This window comes from Lepisma saccharinum, chromosome 7 (genome assembly GCF_977018435.1).
Source record: "Lepisma saccharinum chromosome 7, izLepSacc3.1, whole genome shotgun sequence".
Taxonomy (NCBI): domain Eukaryota; kingdom Metazoa; phylum Arthropoda; class Insecta; order Zygentoma; family Lepismatidae; genus Lepisma; species Lepisma saccharinum.
The window spans coordinates 97499735-97516345 of NC_139235.1; the positions used below are offsets into that span (position 1 = coordinate 97499735).

At 38.4% G+C, this 16611-nt stretch overlaps 1 protein-coding gene across 2 annotated transcripts in view; it reads right to left on the reverse strand.

The window, feature by feature from the left end:
- Window positions 1–16611, reverse strand: part of LOC145990057 (uncharacterized) — a 130958-nt gene that overhangs the window by 6278 nt on the left and 108069 nt on the right. For both annotated transcript variants that reach the window (XM_083125708.1, XM_083125707.1), the window contains 3 exons: window positions 16260–16452; window positions 7256–7367; window positions 2741–2866 (listed from right to left, as the gene is read on the reverse strand). In XM_083125708.1, the coding sequence (XP_082981834.1) occupies window positions 2741–2866; window positions 7256–7367; window positions 16260–16452 (431 nt within the window). The remainder of the gene's footprint in view (window positions 1–2740; window positions 2867–7255; window positions 7368–16259; window positions 16453–16611) is intronic.

Sequence of the window (16611 nt, forward strand, 5' to 3'; positions counted from 1 at the left end):
GGGATCCAAATCACTATGGGTCTCCGCTGAGGTGTCATTGAGTGAGCCCTATAGGTCGTGGGTGCATGCTAGGTAATAGGAGTGTAAAGTGTTTTGGTGTTTGTGAACGGTTGGTTATTAGACACCCTTAGACTTCGAGAGGACAGTCGATCAGGGACATGTAATACTAGCTATATGTGAAACCACAAAGCATATGCAGGCTCATGGCAGAGAACAGATCGAAACTCCAAAGCAGGTGCACTGCATACATCTTTGGATCCCACTCTAAACTCCGTTTCCTATAGGTTTCCTTGCTTATAAAATAACCTGTCTGGAAATACTGACATTATCTTGCTAGAACACAGTTTCCACCAATTGTTAAGAATATATGTGTAACTTTTATTTTTCTTCTGTACCATCTTGCATTGCCTTGTTTTTTTCTTTTCCTGTTGCTACAATACTGTATCTGAAACTTTATGCAAAATAAAATTAAAATAAATAAATAAAATTGTACATCCAGTCCCAGTTGACCTCATAACTGACAAAAAGGAACTATTTTAATTAGATCTGAGCAGATACCAATGCATCAGAAAGTTTTGGTTGGAATTTATCTACCGATTCCAGCCAACACTTTTCCAGCTTTTTGGTCTTTTGCGAGGTCCACAAAAATGCTGCACAACACTTTTACAGGGTCTAATTGTCCTGGAAAATATGTAAAATTTGAAGTTTCCATTTGATTCGTACCAATATTGTGTGAAAACCTTTTTTTTTTGTGCATAACAGGTATTTTATCCTTCTCCGTGGCCGTGCTGTCTACGTCACTGTGCTTTGGACTCTGACTGCAGGACGGCATGGGTTCGAGTTCACCTAGGTTCTCGGCCTGTGTATAGAACCGGTGGCAACCCACCATCGTAAGGAAATTGGGGAGCTACCAGTGAGTAGTGAGACCAGGTCACGGATATCTCCTATAACGGCTGAGGGTTTGACGTGCTGACCCCATGTCACTCCATTACTGGTTGAAGATCTCCACACCTCTAGGTAGGATTGTGGGAGGGAGACGCAAGGCCCTTATGGGCTGTAGAGCCATGGGTTATAACATATATTTTATTATTCTTGAATATTCTTGAAAACTCTGGTAAATTGATTTGTATATTGAGTAGAATACTTACAGAATAATGTTAATCAATATTTTTGAACAACTTTCAATTGTTACAATTTTCAACCATTGTTATGTTTATTGTTCCAGCCCTAGTTTTAATCCTTACAATTATTTTTTAACCTTGGGTTAACTGAGCATTAATACAAGTTTTGTTGATAATTTGACTTGGAAAGTTAACTTCCAAGTATATTTTTTAGATCCCCATGCACACATGTTTCTTTTTAATAATTAGAACCCCCAAAAAACAAGAGTATTGTAATTCCACAAGTAAAAGTTGTTGCTGGACATGGTTTGGCAATGCCATAAGTATATTTTTTCCTACTACGTATATCCACATTTTACAGAAAAATAGTGTGCCCATTGTCAAGATCCTATAAGTTTCAGTTGGAAAAAGTAGAGGGTGATTGTTATTCTCTTTGTTGTTTCAATGCAAACACATTTCTAGGAAATTACAATTATCAGAATTTGGTTGAAGGCAGTCAATGGTATGGAATGAAGAGATGATAAACTTCCTACAATGAGGCACAAACGTAGTGTAAATAACCACAGAATATTTGTTAAACCATTTTTCATTTCGTGCAGGGTGTCTACAATTTCATTAAAAACAAAATTCCCTGACTTTTCCAGGTTTACTAAACCAAGAAGCAAAATTTTCCAGACAAAAGTCATTAAGGCAATTCATATATAGGAGGTCACTATATTTATACTTAGAATCCCACTGAAATAAGTTTTAAAATATTCACTTCACTTGTAAAAGTGATAACAGCAGCATTGCATAGGTTAACAAAGAATTATTTTTTAATAAAAAAAATCATAACAGTTATATTTTACTATGATAAGTTTACATTTCATTTTTCCGAGCAAATTTTCTTCTCGACGCCTGATGAAGCCACCAGACAGGTGGTGAAATCGATCACGAAGAAAATTTGCATGGAAAAATGAAAAGTAAACTTATCAGAGTAAATTAGGTATCTCTGCAAAACTGCCAAACATATATCTTTAGATAACAGTTATAGTATAATTATAACATAATTAAAATAAAATTTAGTAATAAAATCTTAATTAATTCTATCTACCAAACACAACCCAAAAATTGAAACTAGAAAGCAGGTTCTGCCAATAGCCACTTTCTGTAGTACATTTCTACACAAAAATAGATAAAAAAATGACCTTTGTCTAGAGTATTTAACATACAATTTCTGCTTTAACTACTGGTAAAACTCAGCATATCAAATTGAAGTATAGATTGTCCACAACAAATTAAAAATTTCTTGCTTGGTTTTTTTCTTGCTTTGTTCAAAAATATCTACATGTAGTGCAAAACTACAAAAAAATGTTAATTTTTTCCACAAAATCAGTAGATTTTTCTGGCATTTTCATGACTTTTCCAGATTGGTAGACACCCTGACACTGTAGATTTCTATTTGGCCCTATATAATGAACGTGAATCATACACAGAAGTTATGGAAGCTGCAGTGAACCATAGGTTAGCTTGGTAGTGTATCAGCAGAGAATGTCAATGACTCAAGTTGAGAGGCAATTTTCACCCAGCTATTTTTATTATTGAAAGAAATCATTTCGTGAGGTAAAATAATCACTTACCTGCTGAAAAAATAATCACCTCTCGTTCTTGGCCTTGGAATCCATCTACTGTAGACACTTTAACTCCTGCGGACTTCAAAGCATCATTGATCTTCTTCTGTTGAGCTTTATAAGGGGTGATTACACCTACGATTATAAATCTCAAGTGTATAATCATATAAAACTATGATTTTAGTCAAAATAAAGTATTTGTTTGCGACTCTACACTTCAAATGACTATATGTAGTGTACGCACTATATTTGCACACAATATGCATATTTGTGACATTCAAAAATGCATGCCCTGTGGTTCTAATGTTCCCTACAAAATGTATCCTTGTGTCTGGTGTATACATATAATCACAGACATTAAAAGAAAATGTAAAAAAATGTGAAAAATTTTACAAATCCATGTCCTACAAAGAAGTTATTGGGCTAATACTTGAATATTGTTCTTCTGTGTTTCATTTAATTAGCCTAAACAAGATCACAAACCTAGAGAAAATGCGAAATTGGGCTATTTATAGTGTAAGAATTGCAGTGTACATGACTTCTACTAGGAGAGTCAAATCATCACCATCATCCTTCGCTGTTTCCTGCCTCTGGCTTGGTCGGCATAGAAATAAAGCCTCTCCACTTTTTCCTGGTCTTCCACCACTCCTCTCTTCCCACGGTGTTCCAATCTTGTCCTCTTCTCCTAACACTCCCCACTATCTGCTCTTTCCACGCACACTTTGGTCTCCCTCATTGGCCTTATTCCCACTCCTGTGCATTGTAAGCTCTTACTGGTAGTCTTTCTGCATCCATCTTCATGTGTCCAAACCATCTCATCTGTGCCTGATCTATCCTGTTTTGAAGCTTCACCACCCCCACTGTCTGTCGGATCTCCTCATTCCTTATTCTATCCCCTCTAGTCTTTCCCAACATACTCCTTAAAAATTTCATCTCCACTGCCTGCATCTTTCTTTTGTCTCTATCTGTCATTCTCCAAGTCTCTGCTCCATGCATAATTATTGGTACATAGAATGTAGTATACAGGGTGGAACAGAACTCCACCGACAAACTTTCACAGGTTGTTCAGGGATGTTGGATGAGTGTTTTGATATAAGAAACCCATGGTCCCTGGTACCTTATTACAGAGTAAGGTGATGTTGATGTGTTATACTTGTATTATGGACCGTGATAGATTGGTTCAGATAGATTACAAAGAAACACTAATCCACTACTGTAATAACATGAATAGCAATACTAACAATACAAACAATTACACGAGTAAAGAAACAAACTTAAGACAAAACTTGTACTTGTTTCTTAAATAACAGTATTTTACAAGGGTCGTTCAAGGTTGACCAAGAATTTTATTTCTAGACAGGAAATATACATACATATAAGGACCAAACTATGTCAGTTTTCAAAGTATTCCCCCTGAACATCCAGATACAGTTGCCATGTTTGTGGAAGTTCCTTGATGTCTTTAGTGTAGAAAGAAGTAGGTTGGTGTCGTAACCACTGGAAGTGCATCCTGCCCAAATGCTCTTTCAGAGCCCCAAACAAGTGGAAATCACTGGGGGCTAAATCTGGACTGTAAGGACTGTGTGGTAAAACCTCCCAGTGCAAATTGGCAAGTGTTGTTTGAGTCAAATGGGCCCTGAGTGGCCTGGTATTGTCATAGAGAAGAATGATATGTTTTGACAACATTCCAGGTCTTTTCTTCCGAACGGCCCCACGTACAACTTTGATATTAACTGTATGCGCTATGTCATGTCCTGTTACTTGCCAGTCTTCAAAGATAACTTGCTCAACACTCCCGATATTCACCGGAGTGACTGCAGTTCGGTGATTGCGGTTCATTTGCTACCAACTCCCGCCCTTCACACTGAACTGTTGACACCATTCGTAAACTCTTGCCCGTGACAGTGTTTGTTCACCATACTGTGCTTACACTCTACGCCAAATTTCAGCACGTTTCACCTTCTCCTTCATGAGAAATTCATTATACACCGCTGTTCCACAGCAACAGATACAGTACTTGCCACCATCCTTGTATACACTACTGCGCATGCACCAAATAAGTCGCAAAGGATCATGGTTACTCGCAAGGAATCATCGTGTATCCTGCCGAAGTAATGCAGCACTACACTGATTCATTAATATTTTATACACGAAAGTCTTGGTCAACCTTGAACGACCCTTGTACATACAGTACAATACACTGTGAACTCTTCAATATTTCCTTAAAGCAGCATTGTGACCACCATGATTATGACAAACTGTACAGCGAGGAGATTGATGCACATCTTCAGCAGCTGTGATAATCCTAGTTGCCCGGTCCATGGGACTGTCGACTGGAGTTTTGTACACTAAGATCTTCACATGACCCCAGAAGAAGACATGTGCAAAGGTATAAGAGTTTGAACAAACGATAGAAATGCAATTACTCTGTACTAAGATAGCAGGGACCATGGGTTCCTTATATCACAACACTCAGCCAAAATCCCTGAACAACCTGTGAAAATTTATTGGTAGAGTTCAGTTCCACCCTGTATATTAGCTTCTTGCATTTCATAGGAACATCCCTGTTCCATATTAATCTTCGAACGCTTTGATATAGTCCACTATCTTCTGTTTACCTCCTCATCTTATTCTTCCACTTCTCTCAATTATGCTTCCTAGGTATTTGAAGCTCTCCACTACCCTGAATTTCATTCCTGCTCTTCTGATTTCCTCATTCCAGCTATCAAGCTGTCCCTGCACTACTTCTTCCCTGTTTCCCCATATTACTAAGTCATCAGCGAACAACAGGACCTTCATCTCCTCCTCTCGTATCTTCTTCCCCACCTCTTTGTTAATTACACCCATTGCAATTATAAATAGCAGTGGGAAAAGAGTCAAATGAAAACCTTAAAAAGTCCAATAAAAATTGTAGGACAGACTGTATACAGCTCAAATTTACATGAGATATCAAATATTACGAGGTGCATTCAAGTTCTAAGGTCTCCTATTATTTTCTTCATGAATAGAAGCAATTATAAAGGTGAGAGTTGTTTCAGAAGAAGCATCCATTCTTGAAAGTTGATGAGGCCAGATGATAGCACGAAATGGCCCATAGGAAGCTAGTGGTGCTATCTAATGATGGACATGTTTTTGATACTGGGAATGATATCATTTACATCAAAAGAACAGCATGTTATTATCCATTTTCTTCACCTGCGTGGAGTAACACCCATCGATATTCATGTTAAATTGACTGAGGCATGCTGTGGTGGTGTCATGGACGTGAGCAATGTGCGTTCGTGGGTCCGATAGTTCAAGGAATGTCGAACGTCATAAAGTAAAAAAAACAACCCAAGGAGCCTCGCCCACGAACCAGACGCCAGTTACTCTATTGCTGAGGAAAGGGATGTTTTGGGACAGCGAAGGCGTTATACTCACGCATTACTATTATAAGGGTGCCACAATGTTGGGTACAAGCTATGAAACTGATTTGATGACCAAGTTGCTTCCAGGATTGCGAGAGAAACGGCTGGAAATGGCTACAGCCGTGTTTTTTCATCAGGACAATGTACCTCCTCATTGGGCGGCCATTGTTCAGATGCTCTTTATGGAAAACATATTTGAAGTGAATCACATGCTCCGCCCATACTCACCTGACCTCGCACCTAGCAATTCTTGGCTCTTTCCAATGCTCAAAGACAGTCTCCGTGGTTGCACATTTTCCAGCAGTTCCCCTCATGCATCAGCGATTATTCAGTATACAAAACAGACTCCTAAAAGAGCATTTGCAGAAGCCATGCTATCGTGATGTCAGCGTTGTGAAAAATATGAACATCTAGATGGTGATTATGTTGAGAAGTGACGGCAGTTTCAGCTTTCTGGAGTGAGTATATTTCTCAAAATAATTTAGGAGATCTTAGAACTTGAATTCACCTCGTATTTACAAAACGATCTCAAGGCTGCAACACCAATCAAGTGAGCTTCAAAACTCAATTTTTGTCATTTTAAAGATGGCATCTCCTACACACACACTTGCACCAGTGAAGAGGAGTGCTTTCTTGCCCTCTGTCAAACACAGTCTTGTGTTTCCGCATTGCAAATATGATGGTTTTCCCCTGATTAATTTAGAAGGCTCATCGTCTTCACTAACAGAGGATTCGGTGTCCGGGACGGAGATGCATCACTTCTTTGTTTGTTACTGGGTGGTGGTAGTTCCATTTTCTCCCATCTGGTGGTGCTGCTGCATGTTTCTTGGCTTGTGTTATCTGCAAGGAACTACTATTGTACCCAATTTGTGTAAGAAGGGCATCCAATCATGTCTATGCTATGAATTTAAATGCTCAAAATTCATCTGACAAGATTTTTCACTGCACTGTTCATTACACAATTACCGAATCTTCTTCATTGTAAAAAGTGCCTGCGAAATATATATATAGTTTTTTCTGGTTTCAGCACAGAAGCTCAGTCCTAGTCCATTACTCATGAAATGAAACACTTTCAATTATAAAAATATAACTTTTAAAACTTAGTGGCATATCTTACCTATATCCTCTGGTTTGAAGTTTCCACTGCTTATGAGGTTCTTCACTATCTTTGCTACCTCATCAGTCTCCTTAACGTTAAACTTTGATGTACCTTCATACCCTTCACTAGCCTGTAACAAAACAAAGTGATCATAAAATAAATTCTAATGCTCACAACTTGCCGTTTATCCCTCAGTTATCACACACACATCCACCCCTTTAAAATTAAACCTTTAAAATTAAAATTTTTAATCTAGGGAAATTGTACAAACCATATGCACAAATACAGGGTGTTCACAAAGTCCATGAAACATTACAAATGATAAAACATTAAAATACTGACCAAAGCAAACTTTTATAGTATAAAAAAAATACATAAAAATGTAATGTTTCCACCCTCTAACAGGGTCTTCTTCAGACAAATATTCACTATAGATTGATGAAAGATAGAAGCATTGTCTTTTATATGCACTCCCCGTACAGGGTCCATATACAAAAGAACATAAAGGCACCAGTCCTTATCTTAGGACATTTCCTGTTAGGAATTCCTGAGTGTGGAATCTCCTGACAGGTGATTGACAGGTACCTGGTAACAGTCTGGCATTATCAATTCCTCCACTAATGGACCTAGACAGATTCCTTATCTCTTGGACTCCATCCTTCCTCTTTTCTTTCTCCTTCGAAGAAGATGCTGTTACAAGGTGGAACCATTACATTTTTATGCATATTTTTTATACTATAAAAGTTTGCCTTAGTCAGCATTTTAACGTTTTATTAAAATGGAAACAAGGCTTAACAGTGTTACCATTACAATTGACTGTATTTTCACAGCGAGACGCGAACATGCACTCAAATTGTGACAAAATGAAAGACACACTCAATGAATTATGATTTCTTACGCCATCTGCAGTTGTAGTCTCCTAGTGGCCACTGGCACTGCCACACACACACACACACACACAAGTTCAAAATGGCATTGACACAGCCTGTGAAAGAGTTTTGTCCACCCACACCACTAGATTTGACCCCATGTGACTTCTTCATGTGGGAACATGTGACAGAAGTAGTGTACATATGACCTCTACCACAGAATCTCCTCAATCTGCAATAACGTTTCACATTTAACACTGTCAGAATCAATCCTGATATGTTGCATTGGGCATGGGATGAAATGAACTTTAGGATAGATGCATGCCATGTGACTAAAGGTGGACATAATTAACATTTGCAAGATGTGAAATCATAATTCAGTGAGTTTGTCTTTCATTTTGTAACCCTTTGAGGGAATCTTAGTGTTTTCGTGTGGAAATACAACTGCTTGTAACAGGGTGGCCACTCTAGGATCATGATAAAAAGCAAATATAATTCCTGGTTTTCAGGACGAACATTCAAAAACTTCAATGGTACAAGCAGATGTTTTGTCTATTTCAACCTTACACCTCTCACCACCCAAACATACACCAGGGTGGCTACAAACAAGCAGAAATGAAATTCCCTGACTTTTCCAGGTTTTCCAGGAATAAAATTTACATTTTTCCCTGACAATTACAAACTAAACTAAATCCATGTTTTTGCAAGTGGAAATAATAAACTCATACAGATCCAGGTATGGTTTTGCTAAGTACCAATATTATCTTCTATTAAATTGACTTAATTTCTCTATTCTCTATGATTTGAATTCAAACTGAAAAATAGTGAATTTGGAAAATTATTACAATTCACAAGCTAAGGAAGGATTATGGAATTTTGTCATACGCAGTAAGTTTAAAATAAAATACTTGATTATTTTTAAAGTTACGACTAAATGAGATAAGAGTGAAGAGTGATTGATTAAGAAATACAATTTGTAATTTATCAGTCTCCTTATACATTCTCGGTATTATATGTTGATATTTCCACTGAGGTTTGGAACCCTCTGCTTGCAAAAACCATGAGTGCGCACTCATTTTTCAATGCATCAAGCTACTTCTCTCTTCTCTGTAAAGCAAACAACTTAACTCTTGCATACAAGTGAAACAATTGAATCGAACAAAATAAAGTGTCATATTTCCTTACATTATCAATGGGATTTCTGCTTCAGTACAGTATATCCAAGTGAAGTACTGTGAAACTGACAACATGCAGTTATACCATTAATGATGACGAAAAGGGTATGTAGGTATTAGAAATTTAACGAAAGGAATTTATAGAATTGCAGTGTATAGGTACCTGATTTAGCTAACCACACATTAAAACAGGAACACTCTAATAATAAAAGCTTCTGAAAGTTCATATACGAGGGGCATCCTGAAAAAGGCTCCAATGGTGCCTATACGCAGCACTAGTGGTCGGAGAACGACACACACACATGCAGGCAGGAAGAAGTGGCATGTAGCTGTAATCTGGTACAGTTGCAATGCAGCCGTTTTATGAGAGTTCTAGGTTAAAGATTGCAGTTCTCATACAGTCTCCCACCAACTGTGATGTAGCCTACATTGCACGCTCAGAATTTGGCACAGAGCCACCAGCAATCGTGTCAGGTGTGCAGACCGGACGTCGTGAGTGATAGTATGGTCAGACGATGGTGCAGACAATTCATGGAAGGCCAATCGAATGTGCACAACCCCATACAGCTGAGTACACACGGGTCCTTTGCATCACTTCAGGTGAGAGATCTTGGACCACTCCCTGTACAGCCCTGGCTTTGAATGTACCTACTTTCATATCTTTGTTTAACTGAAGAGGTTTCTGGCAGGGCAAGGATTTGACAGCTACACTGCGGTAGAGATAGTTCCAGTCTCTGCTGTCATACACATATACCATGGGCATACAAAATTTAGTGCCATGCTACGACAAATGCCAGAAGAACGGCGGTGATTATGCCGAAAATTAGGTTAGGACTCACTGTTACTAATGCAATAAATTACAACTGATATTCTTGTTTTATTTATGCCTAATCGGTAGGGACCTTGATATTTTGTTATTATTTTTTCAAATTGGTGTATTTTCTTATTTTTTACTATACTGTGTCAATTTTCCCAAAATTCACATTTTCATTTTAGCGCATTTTCTGGCAAATATCTGAAATTATACCTTCATGGTGTTTTTAAACTACTATTTCAAATTGTAAGGCACATGGCTTACGCCTCTTCGTGAGAGTTTGATATCTTGAAAGTTATTTTGGGAAAGTCATTTTTCATCTGGCCGCGGTGGCTCAGTCGGTAACGCGTCTGACTACCATGCTCAAGGTCCCGGGTTCGATCCCCGGCCGGTTCAAATCCGGCAACTTTTCTAAGGTTGGAAGCGGCCCCGGCGCCCACCCAGCGTCGAATAACATGGGTACCTGGGGGAAACCCTGGGGGGTAAAGGCGGTCAGGGGCGTGATGCTGATCACATCACCCCCACTCATGACCGGATCAAGAAAGTGTGGGGCGTTACCCCCACACCCCCTATACGCCTTCATGGCGTGGTGCTATGCACAGGGGAGCACTTTACCTTTTTTTATTTTTATTTTTCATAACCCTTTTTTTAATTTTAAGGTAAGCATTTTAGATAATGGAATTTTCCTTGTATATACTGAAGGGTGCATAATGACCATAAGTGGCGACGCACCCAAAAAATTTAAATCAATCAATCTCACGTGACAGATACCGATATATTATGGCACCAAAAATTGGCATTATCTTTTTTTTGACTTTTTAGTGTTACGTTTCCCAAAATTCGCATTTTTGTTTTAGAACATTTATCTGCCAAATATACCAAAACTTAATACTTCACTGTGCTTTTAAATTATTATTTTAAATTGTAGGGCACATGGTCTATGTATTTTCGTGACAGTTTGATATGTTGGAACAGATTTTTGAGGAAGTAAAAGTAAAGTCCTCCCTGCACTTTTCCATGAAGGTGTATAGGGGTGTGGAGTTAGGGCCCCACACTTTCTTGATGACGGCTGAGGTGGGGGTGAAGTGATCAGCACCACGCTCCTGGTTACCTTTATCCCTCAAAGTTTCCTCAAGGTACCAGCTTCAAATGATGCTGGGTGGGTACCGGAGTAGTTTGATTAGGTGGAAAACATCCCGGTTCTCCCCCGCAGGGGATCGATCCCGGGTCTCTCCCATAGTAGTCAGATGCCCTAACTACTGAGCTCCATTATTACTCGCTCGACAAATGCCAATGGTGCGCACTTAGCTTGGTAATTCAAAACATATCTCGTGCGACAAATACAAAGATGTGTCTCCTGTGTGACGGTAGATACGCACTCGATCTCCTGTTAGAACCCTGCCACTTTGCTCTGTGATGCAAATGGTTTTGATAGAAGTTGAAAAAATACATGATTTAATGTGGCTGTTGGAATTATTCCATGTACGTGTAACTCTATAGTTTACTCTTGAGTAAAATGTTGGAAAACTAGCATGTTCTATGTACACAAACATGGCCTAGAAAAGACAAGAATGTTGGATTTCATGGAATTTTTCGTTGTTTTAGGACATTTCTTTAAAAAAATCGCTAAAAATGCCAACAATTCGCATTATTTCGCTATTTCGAACAGGCGAAAAATATGTCCAGACATCACTGCACATTCCTAAACATAACATCGCAGCAATTACCATTTTTCACGGTTTTTGCGTTTGCAAAAAATCAATGTCCCTACTAATTGTAAATTACTTTCTGGCCACCCCTCATTTAAATCAGTAGATGGAAAGTGAAAATTTAGCAGGGCTAGCAGAGAAAAGTCAATTCTTGAAGAAAGAGATTTGCTTTTATGATTGAATGATTCGAGTAAATATGATATTAAAATATTTACGTATTTATTATTAGTATTTTATTTCATAATATTGGACATTAACCTTACTCAATGAGAGATTAATCTCTCACAAGTTTAAACAGACAGGACAGAGAGTGGCGTTAATTTCATTGCAATACTAGTGTTGCAGTAAATTTGAGGTTGGGAGCATACACTTGCCAATTTTTAAAACGTTCACCAATGCAGATTTATGTTTCACTTTTTCGTGATAGTATTTAATATATATCCCGTTTGGTTGGATTCTTCTTGATATCTAAGAATATTGCAATGTCATTGTAAACGTATGTTAACTTGTGCGAAACCAGTAATACGTCAGGATGATGAACGAAAACCTTCGTAAGCACTTCTACAGAAGTGTAATAAAATTCCAGCAGCATATTTGCGGTCTAAAGCTCTTCTTGTTTATGCATGCGATTTTTGTTGGATGTTGCAGTCCATGCAATTTCTGTCGCATGTTGTAGTGAGATACTTTGTCGGGTGCGGATATTCGACAAAAATAGTATGTATCAATGGAACCTATTTGTTTCCACGTTCCTTCAGTTTGTCCAACAAAATTCCTTACTACGACGTCCGACAACTATCGGACGGCCCCACCCGCTCTTATCCCCTCCATCTGTTGACAAGTCCCCTTACTACTCCCATAAGGACAAGGAAAAAATGATAATTCAATGCATTTTCCACGTAATATTTAGAAGCTTAACCTTTACTCCCACGATGATACCATATGGTATCATGGTGCTGATTACGAAATGAATGTGCTTTTTGGACCTCATACTCTTATGTTTGGGTGGAAACTCTGACAAAGGTCTGGAGCAAGCCGAATTCATATTGATGACCAACCTCCCCCCTCTCCGCAATCCATGCCATATTTCCGAACAGAGTTTCACATTTTGGTTCATTTTTCAACTTGTATGGCACCAGGAACATGAAACATGTTTCAATCTCTTTGGAAAAGTTCATTCTTTGAAGAGAATACTAAAGTTTGCACCTTATCCCCAAAATAGTGGGAGAAGAGGGGGCCAACTCGAGATTTTTATGTTGTTTTTTTCATTAAAATTCGGTGGTCGCGCCCCCAAACCCCCCTTCCTCGGTTCAGCATTCAGTTGCATGCTCTAATGTTCTAGCTGCAAAACAAAACTTATCCGAAGTAGATTTCTCCCATAGTGCCAGAGTTATAACAATTTTTCCTCCAAAAATGCAAATAACGATTTTTCGTAAAAAAAAATAAAAAAAAAATCACATTTTGGCTTATTATTCAACTTGTATGGCACCCAAAAACATGAAACATGTTTCATTCTCTTGCGAAATGTCTATTCTTTTAAAGAATACTAAAGTTCGCGCCTTCTTTACAAATAGCGGGAGAAGAGGGGGCAAACTCCAGATTTTTATGTTTTTTTCATTGAAATTCGGGGGACGTGCCCCCCCGCCCCCTTCCTCGGTCCGATGTTCTGAATTGTACACGGTTGCATGCGCTGATGTTTTAGCTGCAAAACAAAAGTTTTCCGAAGTAGATTGCTCCCGTAGTGCCCGAGTTATAACAATATTCCTCCAAAGAGTGTTCGAATTTAAAATTCCTGCCAAGATGCCCGGGCGAGAGAAATTTCTCTCTCTCTCTACTCCTCCTCCTGCCATCACTGGTTTCTGGCGGCGTGGTTGTGTTGCGCATAGAAGGGGTCTAAAAATTGAGGCCGAAACTTGCGAACGAGATTTCCTGTTCCCGTGCAGAGTTCCATAACGATATCTTTAAATAAATAAATAAATAAATAAATAAAAAAAAGTCAATGAAGACGAAATTCCCTGACATTTCCCTGACTTTTTTTGACACCTCGAATTCCCTGACTTTTCCCGGTTTTCCAGGTCTGTCGCCACCCTGATACACACACACAAATCAATTAACAATATAAAGGCTCTGGATGATTCAGATGTATCCAAAAATTGTAATTTAATTTTTGAATATTAATAAACTATTTAAAATATTTAATTTAAGGTGAGGAGTTTACATTTGACAATTCACATACTCAGACTTGAAATACATCTTCAAACACAAGTCACAAGTCTTATGGGATGTACTCATTTTCGATAAATTGTTAATTGTATAAGAATTTTAAACTCAAATTTAACCAATCAACTTCAAGATATCTTATCTTGCAATAATCTTCTGTCTGTCAGATAGATTGTTCTGCAAAGGACACTAACAAAGTAAATGGATTAAGATAATTCTGTTTTATTTTTGACGCAGGTTTCTTTTCCTTCGTCGATAAAAATAAATGCTAAACTGAAAAACTTGCCTCAGGGCATTTATAAATATTTATAAATTATATGGGATTTGGATTAATAAAAGTGGCAAGTTTTCACGTATACGGAGAAAAATTCATGCAGAATTCTTGGGAGCCAATAAATAATTCATGCATAAATCCTGGAATTCAAGGAATTCCCGGTGAGTAGCCCTCTGTGTAATGTTTCATGAACTTTGTGAACACAGTGTATACAATGAATTAACACTTCTGCAACTCATGGTTACATATATTGTTAATACTACTACTGATACACAACTCTGCTACCTTCCCACCAAAAGAGTACAGGGCTGATGTGAAAACCAACCACATCAGTGAACCAGTCACTTTCGTTGCTCAAACTTGCCACACTGTGTTGAAAGGGTTAATGGCATGTTGCATTATGGCTACTTCCCCTACTGGTGCTGTGCAGCTAAAACAGAATGTATGTATAGCATGTAGCATGGAAGGGTTGTTTGAAGTTGTGCTTCCTGTGGTGTTGGTGTTTTTGGCATGGAAGAGCTTTTCGTTGGTTGTAAATGTGCACAAATAAACAAATCACAGTGCAAAGAATTCTTGCAACGTGTCGGGCACACCAGATAGACTTCAACGATTTAAATGCATTGGGAATAGCATCCTCCCGACTTAGCATGGAGTGGGGCAAAACCAACAGTTATGTCTAACGTAGTTTACTGGTCACCTATTGATTAACGCTCTTTGGAGCAAATAGTCCCAGGATTGCCTCAGTAATGCGACGACAACTGGAAAGCTAGAAAAAGGCACACTCCAGTGCACTGATCAAGCATCACACTACATAAGCTTTTTGGCAGATCTATTTCCTCAGAGAGCAACTATACCTTCAGGTACAGCAAGTTTCTTTGAAGGTGAATATTTTGAGATCTGCAGACTAACATTTTTTCGGACTTTCTACGTCCAAGGCCATTATTTCTTTCTACTGAAACAGGTTTCCAATAGATTAAACAAAAAGAAATCACACCTTATTACAATATTGCAGCCATACCATGACTTTCTTTGCATTTTATCATAGTATGTTTTAGAGATGGGGAGAGATCAATCAGTACAGACTGATACTGGTTCACCAGTAAAACTGTAATAATTCTACTGATCTAATATTTCTGTAAATAATCTGTAACTTAGTTCAAAATTGTCATTTTGTTGTTACATTCTCATACTCAATTTTGGTAAGTAAAGTAATTGAGCATTGAGCAACATTTTCCTCAATAACTGATGTCCGATGCTCTTCAACTGTCTGGAAGCTTTTAGACCGAAGTGATGAGTGACATGCAACAGGCGACAAGCGACGCATGTCACTTAGAAGGGAACCCTCAGTAATAAATACAACCTTTGAAACCAAAGTTTCAAACATGTCGGTTGCATGTTTGCTCGGACCAGTCCATTTTCTTCATAGCGTGTATTGTGTCACCTTGGTCTGTTCTTCACTCATGCATGTTGCTTGTAGCTTTGGTGTGAAAACCCCATATCACTTGCTGCTTTGGTGCAATCAAACAAACTCAATGAACCAACAAAACACTTGCAATATCCCCAAAAGCTCACGACAACTTTTTCAACACCTGTGACTCATTTTAACCACTTTTATAATCCCCTGAAAGTTCTTTCTGTTCACTTCCATGGTTAAGCCAAACGGAAGCAACACGTAGCAACTTGGCAACACTGATGCACACACTATGCCGGCACTTACCGACAAGATGATTCCCAGTTTACCAGCAAGGAATGAGACATCACGGTGACACATTCCTTTTAGACCTGCAACTTTCCTGACTGACCCATCTCAAAACTTTTCTAGTGACCATGTACGTTTAACAACTTAGCAGAAAATAAAGGCAATAACATTAAGTTTCATTTGCAGCTATTCCCACAAGATTATATCCGAAAACAGCCATGTTGGAAAAACTAAAAACAAATAACTTCAATTAAACTGCACTGACCCAAATATTTACAAATGCTACGTGACAGTCTTCAGAAGGCCAGGAGAATCCTGATGGTAACGGCCTATCTGCTTCAGACACACCAGTCCGCAACTTCCGGTCATAAAATTCTTCACTGGAAAAGGAGGCAATGGATTTATGCATCCTGTACTGTGTGTCCAGCATATGAACTGGGTTACCTTCAGCTCTCAACCTATGCAAAGAGAAGAAACAAACCAAGCATTAATAAAACAATTAGGGCTGAGCCGATACCAATACCGGCGGTATTGGAAAGTATCGGTTGATAATTTACTACCGATAGCACCCAATACCATTGTTTACGAGTCCCTTTTCAGAGGTTCATTCACCCTTC